Raw genomic sequence first — 12118 nt, 5'->3', positions numbered from 1 at the left:
TAGTTGCCTTTTTAAGTAACCGAAAAATTGGAGGGCAACTAGGCCTTTTTCTCCACCCCTTATTTCTCAATATCGTCTGATCAAAACTAAGAGAAAGCCATTTAGCCAAAAAAAGAATTAATATACAAATTTCATTTTAATAATTTATGTGCGGAGAGCCAAAACCAAACATGCATTAATTCAAAAACGTTCAGAAATTAAATAAAAAAAAATAATTTTTTTAGCTGAAAGTAAGGAGCGACATTAAAACTTAAAACGAACAGAAATTAATCCGTATATGAAATGAGTTGTCCCCTCCGCAATCCCTCGCTCTTTACGCTAAAGTTTGACTCTTTGCCACAATTCTACTTTTTAAAACAATTAAAAGCTTTAGCGGAAAGAGCGAGGGATTGCGGAGGGGACAACTCATTTCATATACGGATTAATTTCTGTTCGTTTTAAGTTTTAATGTCGCTCCTTACTTTCAGCTAAAAATATTTATTTTTTTTATTTAATATTAGATTAAGACGACGCAAAGCTTTCAACAAAATGCAAAGAGTAAATTTAAAACTCAAATAGAGTAGAAACAAGCTCACACTTTTTCAATATTTCAGTTCAAATGTATTACACATGATGTGCGATACACAAATACGATGCAAATATTATGTATATTATTATATTTTTAAGTAGATTATGCTATTATTATTAAATTTTATTATAATATTATTATTTCATTAAGTTTATAATCAGTCTCATGGGTAAATAGCAACCCTCGCTGCAGCATTCCACTACTTTCTACATATTACAGTATTTATCTACACATATAGTATAATTATATTATGTATTATAATGTTAAATATTACATTATATCATATTATATATATATATATATATATATATATATATATATATATATATATATATATATATTACAAGTATATTGTAATTATCTGTACTTATATTATAATCAGCTACAAATGGCAAATTATTCTCAATAGCCATTTTTTTTAAACGCGTTTTTAATTTTTGGTTACTACAGTCCTTGGTTTGTTCTTTACTATTTTCTATTTTGTACATAACTGCAGTACACAAATACGATGCAAATATTATGCATATTATTATATTATTAATTATATTATGTTATTATTATTACATTTTATTATAATATTATTATATCATTAAGTTTATAATCAGACTCATGGGTAAATAGCTATATTATATTATATATTACATATTATAAATATTATATAATATATCATAATTAATTAAACATATTGTAATTATCTACACATATATTATAATAAGCTACAAATGGCAAATAATTAACTGGCCAGTTTTTTTTTAAAACACGCTTTTTAGTTTTTTGTTACTATGGGCCTTGGTTTGTTCTTTAATATTTCCTATTTTGTAAATAACTGCGATACACAAATACGATGCAAATATTATGGCTATTAATAAGCTTATAATCAGTCTCACGGGTGTAGCAACCCTCGCTGCAGCATTCCACTACTTTCTACATATTATTCCCGTTTTCCTTGGCCTATATGAACCTCTATAAACCCCTTAAAATACTTATGCCTCATGGTCCCACTACCCTGAACATTTGAATCCATCCAAAAGTTTCAGTTACATCTTTACCCAATTTAGAAAAAATTTTGACATTTGTTGTGTCTTGGATTTGTTAATTTTAAAAACTAACAAATCCCAAAAGCATTTAACGAGGCAGGAGATATCTAATAATGTCTAATTCACGCTGGTAGGAACTGTCACACGTGAATATGGCAGGTAAGAGGGTAAGTTCTCACATAAAAAAGGACAACCATAGCTGCAACAATAGCTGCCAAAGGCCAGCTATGGCCTATTGCACGGGATCGGTAACCTATGACCCTTGGTTTACCGAGTAACCCATCTTAGTTCAGGAGAAAGCATGACAAGTCAATTCTGTCCCTTGAACCTCCACCATAACAACATGTCCTGCGAGCCAGAGTGTTAGCTTAGACGTTTGGGATGAAATCGGGGCGGCGTGTATCTTTTTCAGTTGTATTGTAGAACATGTTCAGTAGTGGAGTCTCGCAGTTATGCAGCTACAATAATTAATACGCATAGACTAAGTGAAATGATTTTTTGAAATGATTCAAAAATTAAATATAAGCTAAGAGCTTATATGGCACTTGTGACGAGGTCGGAAGAGCCAAGAGCTCATATGGCATGAGCTCTAGCAAAATTCTAAGAATCAATAGATTGCTTTAAAAAGAAAATCAGAGGCTTAATGCCGGTCGAGACTTAAAATAAGAGCTCTGAGTCACGAGGTCCTCCTAAATATCAAAATTCATTAAGACCCGATCACCCACTCGCAAGTTAAAAATACCTCAATTTTTCTAATTTTTTCTAAAAAATGGATCCAGTCCGGTTACGTCAGTCACGTATCTACGACATTTATAAGCATTTTCCAAAATTTTTGGTTTCCCCCTCCAGCTCCCCCCAATGTCAATAGATCTGGTCGGGATTTGAAACAAGAACTCTGAGACATGAGTTCCTTCTAAATATAAAATTTAATTAAGATGAATTTTCTTCAAATTTCTCTAATTTCTCTAATTTTTCCAAATTAACAACCCGAAGCTCCCCCAAAGAGAACGAATCCGTTCCAATTATGTCAATCTCGTATCTATAGCTTGTGCTTATTCTTCCCATCAAGTTTCATCCCGATATCTCCACTCAAGGCGTTTTCCAAGATTTCTGTTTCCCCAATCCAATCGTCTATGTCCCCGGATCTGATTCCAATTGAAAATGGAGCATATGAGACATAAGATTCTTCTATATATCAAGTTTCATTGAGATCCGATCATCCATTCGTAAGATACCTCGATTTCACTTTTTCCAAGAATTCCGGCTTCCCCCTCCAACTCTAAAATAAGAATTTTAAAGCACAAGATCCTTCTAGATATCAAATTTCATTAAGATCTGATCACCAGTTCGTAAGTTACAAATACCTCATTTTTTTCTAATTTTTCCAAATTACTCACACCCCCACCCCAACCCCACCAAAGAGAACGGATCCGGCCCGGTTATGTCAGTCACCTATCTTGGACTTTTCAGTCCGAGTTTCATCCTGATCTCTCCGCTCTAAGCGTTTTCCAAGATTTTCAGCCCCCCCCCCTAATGACACTAGACCCGGTCAAGATAAAAAATAAGAGATCTGAGTTTCGAGATCCTTCTAAATATGAAATTTCATTAAGATACGATCACTTTTTCGCAAGTTAAAATACCTCATTTTTCTAATTTTTTAGAATTAATCTCTCCCCCCCAACTCCTCCAAAGAGAGCAGATCCGTTCGGTTATGTCAATCCCATATCTAGGACTTGTGCTTATTTTTCCCACCAAGTTGCATCCCGATCCCTCCACTCTAAGCATTTTCCAAGAGTTTAGGTTCCGCCCCACCCAAACATCCCCTTCACCAGATAAGGTTGAAATTTAATATAAGAGCTCTGAGACATGATATCCTTCCAAACATCAAATTTCATTAAGATCCGATCACTCCTTCGTAAGTTACAAATACCCAATTTTTCTAATTTTTCAGAATTAACCTTCCCCCCCAATCCCCCAAAGAGAGCGGATCCGTCCCGGTTATGTCAATCACGTATCTAGGACTTGTGCTCATTTTTCCCACCAAGTTTCATCCCAAACCCTCCACTACAAGCGTTTTCCAAGATTTTAGGTCCCCCCTCAATTCCCCCCAATGTCACCAGATCCAAGCAGAATTTAAAATAAAAAATAAGAGCTCTGAAATACGATATCCTTTCAAATTTCGTATTTCATTAAGATTCGATCACTCCTTCGTAAGTTAAAAATACCTCATTTTTTCTAATTTTTAAGAATTACCTCCCCCCAAACTCCCCCAAACAGAGCATATCCGTTCTGGTTATGTCAATGACGTATCTAGGACTTCTGCTTGTGTTTCCCATCAAGTTTCATCCCGATCCCTCCACTCTAAGCGTTTTCCAAGATTTTAATTTCCCCCCTCCAACTCCCCCCAATGCCACCGGATCTGGTTGGGATTTAAAATAAGAGCTCTGAGACACGATATCCTTCCAAACATTAAATTTCATTAAGATCCCGTCAACCCTTCGTAAGTTAAAAATACTTCATTTTTTCTATTTTTTTCCGAATTAACCGGCCCCCACTCCCCCCACATGGGCAAATCGGGAAAACGACTATTTCTAATCTAATCTGGTCCGGTCCCTGATACACATGCCAAGTTTCATCATCCTAGCTTGCCTAGAAGTGCCTGAAGTAGCAAAACTGGGACAGACAGACAGACCGACAGACTGACTGACCAACAGACAGACTGACCGACACAGAGACCAACAGAATTTTCGGTCGCAATATGTCACTTGGTTAATACCAAGTGCCATAAAAAATGCAAAGCAGAGGTCATTTCAAAATAAGTAGAAAGAGAAATATTAACGAATAAAAATAGTTACAAATTGCTAGGTACTTTGTATAAAGATGTAATTATCGCTAGGAATTAAATGTTGGGTTGCAATGTTTTTCAGTACACAAAGATGCAACTGAAATGACAATTGTAGAAAAATCTGAATACATTGCTAAACGTAGGCAACATGACATTGTGAAAAAAAACGACAAAAAAACAACAAATACTCAAAGAGTTTGGTTAATCCCCACAATCATGCTACTACATCTGCCAAATGTTTTGCTGTTTTTAGCATCAGCATGAACAGAACACCACTCAAAGATTCCGAGCATTTGAAAAAGCACATTCGAAGTTGTTCCGATCGCTTATTTAACGATTTCGTAAATAAAAAAACAAATAACTGAGAAAATCAAAGAAAAACGAATGTCAGCTAGAACAGTTAAACTTCACGTTGAATGTATGGTCAAAAACTTTAACCATAAGATCAAAAATGATTTATTATTTAGTGAGATGACTAGCATTGCCCTTGATGAAAGTACGGATATAAGTAGCATGGACAGACTTGCAATTATTATATGACTTACATTAATAAATAATTCAACAGTCAATGAACAACTATGCATTTCTCGCTTTAATCAATGACACGACCAAAGGCACAGATATTTTTCTAAGAGTTTAAAATTCAAAAAATGGGCAAGTATTACATTTAAAAATAAATAATGTACAATAACAACTGATGGTGCTCCAAGTATGAGAGGTAAAGATGTAGGATTTGCAACACTGATAGAAAATGAATTTAACAGATCACTTTAATCGTTGAATTGTGTGCGTTTATATCATTGCGTGAACGTATATGCATGCATTATATCTTTTCTATTTTACCGTGTCATACATGTATACATTGTCAAAGTAAATTGACATAAATTTTACATTGTATTTTCATTGTATGTATGTATTTCATTGTATCACTTGTATTTTTCTGTATCGTATATGTATTTACATTGTATATTTGTATTTTAAAGTGAATTGGTATTTTCACAGTTGATATTTTTTTTTACATTGTATGGATGTAAATGTATGTATTTCATTGTATCACTTGTATTTTACTGTATCGTATATGTATTTACATTGTATGGATGTAAATGTATGTATTTCATTGTATCACTTGTATTTTACTGTATCGTATATGTATTTACATTGTATATTTGTATTTTAAAGTGAATTGATATTTTCACAGATGATATTCTTTTTACATTGTATGGATGTAAATGTATGTATTTCATTGTATCACTTGTATTTTACTGTATCGTATATGTATTTACATTGTATATTTCTATTTTAAAGTGAATTGATATTTTTATCCTTGATATATTTTTTTACATTGTATGAACGTAAATGTATGTATTTCATTGTATCACTTGTATTTTACTGTATCGCATATGTATTTACATTGTATATTTGTATTTTAAAGTGAATTGATATTTTTATCCTTGATATTTTTTTTACACTGTATGGATGTAAATATATGTATTTCATTGTATCACTTGAATTTTACTGTATCGTATATGTATTTACAATGTATATTTGTATTTTAAAGTGAATTGAGATTTTTATCCTTGATATTTTTTTTACATTGTATGGATGTAAATGTAAGTATTTCATTGTATCACTTGTATTTTACTGTATCGCATTTGTATTTACATTGCATATTTGTATTTTAAAGTGAATTGATATTTTTATCCTTGTCATTTTTTTACATTATATGGATGTAAATGTATGTCTTTCATTGTATCACTTGTATTTTACTGTATCGTATATGTAATTACATTGTATATCTGTATTTTAAAGTGAATTGATATTTTTATCCTTGATATTTTTTTTACATTTTATGGATGTAAATGTATGTATTTCTTTGTATCACTTGTATTTTACTGTATCGTATATGTATTTACATTGTATATTTCTATTTTAAAGTGAATTGATATTTTTATCCTTGATATATTTTTTTGCATTGTATGAACGTAAATGTATGTATTTCATTGTATCACTTGTATTTTACTGTATCGCATATGTATTTACATTGTATATTTGTATTTTAAAGTGAATTGATATTTTTATCCTTGATATTTTTTTACACTGTATGGATGTAAATATATGTATTTCATTGTATCACTTGAATTTTACTGTATCGTATATGTATTTACAATGTATATTGTATTTTAAAGTGAATTGATATTTTTATCCTTGATATTTTTATTTACATTGTATGGATGTAATTGTAAGTATTTCATTGTATCACTTGTATTTTACTGTATCGCATTTGTATTTACATTGCATATTTGTATTTTAAAGTGAATTGGTATTTTCACAGTTGATATTTTTTTTTACATTGTATGGATGTAAATGTATGTATTTCATTGTATCACTTGTATTTTACTGTATCGTATATGTATTTACATTGTATGGATGTAAATGTATGTATTTCATTGTATCACTTGTATTTTACTGTATCGTATATGTATTTACATTGTATATTTGTATTTTAAAGTGAATTGATATTTTCACAGATGATATTCTTTTTACATTGTATGGATGTAAATGTATGTATTTCATTGTATCACTTGTATTTTACTGTATCGTATATGTATTTACATTGTATATTTCTATTTTAAAGTGAATTGATATTTTTATCCTTGATATATTTTTTTACATTGTATGAACGTAAATGTATGTATTTCATTGTATCACTTGTATTTTACTATATCGCATATGTATTTACATTGTATATTTGTATTTTAAAGTGAATTGATATTTTTATCCTTGATATTTTTTTTTACACTGTATGGATGTAAATATATGTATTTCATTGTATCACTTGAATTTTACTGTATCGTATATGTATTTACAATGTATATTTGTATTTTAAAGTGAATTGAGATTTTTATCCTTGATATTTTTTTTTACATTGTATGGATGTAAATGTAAGTATTTCATTGTATCACTTGTATTTTACTGTATCGCATTTGTATTTACATTGCATATTTGTATTTTAAAGTGAATTGATATTTTTATCCTTGTCATTTTTTTTACATTATATGGATGTAAATGTATGTCTTTCATTGTATCACTTGTATTTTACTGTATCGTATATGTAATTACATTGTATATCTGTATTTTAAAGTGAATTGATATTTTTATCCTTGATATTTTTTTTACATTTTATGGATGTAAATGTATGTATTTCTTTGTATCACTTGTATTTTACTGTATCGTATATGTATTTACATTGTATATTTCTATTTTAAAGTGAATTGATATTTTTATCCTTGATATATTTTTTTGCATTGTATGAACGTAAATGTATGTATTTCATTGTATCACTTGTATTTTACTGTATCGCATATGTATTTACATTGTATATTTGTATTTTAAAGTGAATTGATATTTTTATCCTTGATATTTTTTTACACTGTATGGATGTAAATATATGTATTTCATTGTATCACTTGAATTTTACTGTATCGTATATGTATTTACAATGTATATTGTATTTTAAAGTGAATTGATATTTTTATCCTTGATATTTTTATTTACATTGTATGGATGTAATTGTAAGTATTTCATTGTATCACTTGTATTTTACTGTATCGCATTTGTATTTACATTGCATATTTGTATTTTAAAGTGAATTGATATTTTTATCCTTGTCATTTTTTTTTACATTATATGGATGTAAATGTATGTCTTTCATTGTATCACTTGTATTTTACTGTATCGTATATGTAATTACATTGTATATATGTATTTTAAAGTGAATTGATATTTTTATCCTTGATATTTTTTTTTACATTGTATGGATGTAAATGTATGTATTTCTTTATATCACTTGTATTTTACTGTATCGTATATGTATTTACATTGTATATTTCTATTTTAAAGTGAATTGATATTTTTATCCTTGATATATTTTTTTACATTGTATGAACGTAAATGTATGTATTTCATTGTATCACTTGTATTTTACTGTATCGCATATGTATTTACATTGTATATTTGTATTTTAAAGTGAATTGAGATTTTTATCCTTGATATTTTTTTTTACATTGTATGGATGTAATTGTAAGTATTTCATTGTATCACTTGTATTTTACTGTATCGCAGTTGTATTTACATTGCATATTTGTATTTTAAAGTGAATTGATATTTTTATCCTTGTCATTTATTTTTACATTATATGGATGTAAATGTATGTCTTTCATTGTATCACTTGTATTTTACTGTATCGTATATGTAATTACATTGTATATCTGTATTTTAAAGTGAATTGATATTTTTATCCTTGATATTTTTTTTACATTGTATGGATGTAAATGTATGCATTTCACTGTATCACTTGTATTTTACTGTATCGTATATGTATTTACATTGTATATTTGTATTTTAAAGTGAATTGATAGTTTTATCCTTGATATTTTTTTTTGCATTGTATGGATGTAAATGTATGTATTTCATTGTATCACTTGTATTTTACTGTATCATATATGTATTTATATTGTATATTTGTATTTTAAAGTGAATTGGTATTTTCATCGTTGATAATTTTTTTACAACTTAAAACTTCGAAAAATGATTGTGGACCGAAACAAAAAGTACGCCATTGGAATTTGCATGACTGAAAACACAAAATAGGAGACTTACAGCCTTCTAGGTTCGACAAGAAGGAAAATTCCTTTTCTGCATGGGTAGCACTGAAGTGTCCTCTTTCTTTCTTTTGTTCCTCCACAGCTAACAGGACACAGGAACATCATGGAGAGCTGTTTAAGGGCTCAATTTACTGGAAATTACTATATCTATGTGCTTTTGTAATTACCAAAATAAGATAACACCATTGTCAGCATTAATGCACGCGCGATTCAAAGATTGGTGAGGGAAATTGAATCAATTTATGGAGATTTATATGAAATACGACGATTAAGTCGAGACAAAGTTCTTAATATATTTGATTTGATGATATGCAAACATTTTTTAACAAAATCGATGAATATGATCTTGAGCTCAGTAATAAACAATGGCTTTGACTTTTGTTCTGACCAGACATAATTATGATGATTATTAGCAAAGGCATCTATGCAACAACTAAAGGATGCAAAGAAATTTCAACTTACGACACCATAAAACCATACAATTTGAAAGCGTTGGGAGAATGGAAGGATCTTACATAGAAAATAATATTACTTGACAGTGACATAAAATAAAACAGAATTGTTTTCTTTCATTGATTAAAAGCAGAACATGGCTTCTGTTTAAAGTTGATTTAATTTAGGTACAACTTATTAAAATGGGTAAACCACAACAACTTACTTTTTTGATAAAACTAGCATTATAAACCAACTATTTTCTCCAAAAAATCATAAAAAAGCTAAAAACTGCTCTAAACATTTATTTATTTTACTATAATGTTCAGCATAATTCAATTTACATTACCACTTGACATGATTGTTTTAGTGTGCATGGACCTAAAGATAGTCAAAATTTTAAACTAAGAAAACCGAAGGTGCTTAGTACTTGACTTAAACAACCTTAAGTAGTTGAGTACCGTCTTGAGTACTTGAGTACCGTCTTCCTCACTACTCAACGCAAAAAAATCTCAGATTATAAGAATTGCTTGGACACAAAAAAGTCATATTGTAAGAATTGCTTTGAGTTTCTTCTGAGTAAGGGCTTCTTCCATTTAAAAGGCGATTGAAATAAGTTAATAATTGCACCCTATTTAATAATTTATTTAAGATATTACGCAGGAAATACCCCCATATGTTTAGCCAGTATTTGTAGCCTAAATTAAAGAAAATTACCGACTGGTAAATCGAAGCCATAACCAAATAATATAAATCAGCCGTACCTAATGAAGCCATAGTACCCAAAGCAAACAAAATAAAGACACTGCAGTGTGCCCACCTGGTTCAGACATTTTTTCCTCGTCACTACTCGACGTAAAAAGTTCAGAGTACAAAACCTGCTTGGATTTTGGGCGGAGCAATGGCTTCTTCCGTTTCGACGGATATCCAGTTGATTTCAAATGGCTAGAGGTCATTGGCGAAGGGGCTTGAAACATATCCGGGGCAACATGACCACTGGAAACCAAATGCTGCTCTATATTATCCACATTTATAGACAAGCATATTGGACACATTTTTTGCTCACTCACTTTATGCTCGACATTATGTAGAACAAACTCCGGATAGCTCTTTATTTTACTCTGACATTCTACACAGATAGATGGTACTTTTGTTCCACATTGCGTATCCTTGTGTAGCGAGAGTAGGAGCCACGAATTGTGAGCCTTTCCACAGATTTCACAACGCCAAATGGCAGCACCAGTTTCTTGTATAAACTCGTTATTAGTTTTTTGAAGCACTATTTTTGGGTTGAAAATTTTTTTATTCTTTTCTTTCTCTGCAGAATTAGATTCGCTTAAATTAGGCAGTTCAAGATCCACACTGTCTGAGTCAGGAGGCAGGTATGGCAGCACCTCAATTTTCGCTGAAACAGAAGAGAAAACTCAATTTTGGAGACGTTCCAGAATCCAATAATCAGAAATAAAAATTAATTATTAACTAATATTTTGAAGCTGGAAAACCAGAAAAACTTTAGGCGATGGTGTCTGATAGAAATTCCGAGTAGGAACAAGTATCCTTCAACTCCAGAAAACATTAAAGATGACAAAATTAACAAGATAATTCTTTTGAAGAGCTTTCCAAGCTCCATATCGAGGGAAGGGAAATGAAAATTGGAGTTTGTATCATTGTTAAAGGTAAGTTCGAATATACTGCTAAAACTGTCTCCCGCAAAACAATGACTAAATCAGATATGCTTAAGTAATGATAGAAAAATTTAGACCGTCAAGTTCCGTCACGTCTTTTTTTTTAAGGTTTTTTTTTCAAGAATGAAGCAGTTAACATGGACATAACTGAAGCAATGAAAAAAATTCTTTTTAACTGTGTTCTACGTCAAAAAAATAAAAAAAAAGTTTGATTTTTTCCTCACAAAGCAACTGTGTCAGCGGCCAGCTAGACCTCCTTTAAGTTCGTCTGAACTTACCGTATTAGGTAAGTAAATTTAATGCGTCAACGTAAGCTAATGGTAAGTTCTGAGACACTCGGAAAAGATCAACCAGCCTATAGGGCTAATTTTAGTGGCGTCACGTCACAACATTTAGGAGGGGAAGGGGGAATATATTTTTAGAAATCGATGGGAAATCGGAGACCCATACCCCCCCCTACCTATTTGATCGCAAAGATCTGTGAACTTCTTGTAAAGCCTTTTCTTCAAACTTTAAGTATCTGTAGGACAATTATAGTATCTAATTCTTTGTGTTTACTTGTGTTTCCTTAGAGAGGCTTGGTTTGGTTTCCCTTTTTAGACCCCACTCTTTTAACCAATAACAACTAAATGAATAGCTCTCACAATAAATGACGCATTCTGATTGTTGCTGGTCCTCGATATAGCTTAAAACCCCCTAAACAAAGATGCCTAACTTGTAAATTTCCTGACGGCTGATCTAGACTTTTCCCAAAATATCTGCTAATTGCTTTATATGGTAGCCTAAAAAAAAAAGAAAAAAAACAAAAGAAGTTGCCCTTGGGTCTGTGAAGACTGTTGAAAAGGGAAATAGAACATACGACTTGCCATCAAATGACAGCCTATTAA

General features: G+C 30.7%; 1 protein-coding gene across 4 annotated transcripts in view; it reads right to left on the bottom strand.

Annotated features, from left to right (window-relative positions):
* LOC136024806 (uncharacterized) overlaps positions 1 to 12118 on the bottom strand; it is an 83912-nt gene that overhangs the window by 26798 nt on the left and 44996 nt on the right. For all 4 annotated transcript variants that reach the window (XR_010616926.1, XM_065700275.1, XM_065700274.1 and 1 more), the window contains exon 3: positions 10367 to 10951. Coding sequence is in view for 3 of the 4 variants with exons in the window: in XM_065700275.1 (XP_065556347.1) it covers positions 10367 to 10951 (585 nt within the window). In the remaining variant the exon portion in view is untranslated. The remainder of the gene's footprint in view (positions 1 to 10366; positions 10952 to 12118) is intronic.

This window comes from Artemia franciscana, chromosome 3 (genome assembly GCF_032884065.1).
Source record: "Artemia franciscana chromosome 3, ASM3288406v1, whole genome shotgun sequence".
Classification (NCBI taxonomy): Eukaryota; Metazoa; Arthropoda; class Branchiopoda; order Anostraca; family Artemiidae; genus Artemia; species Artemia franciscana.
This window is presented reverse-complemented; position numbering and strand designations above follow the sequence as displayed.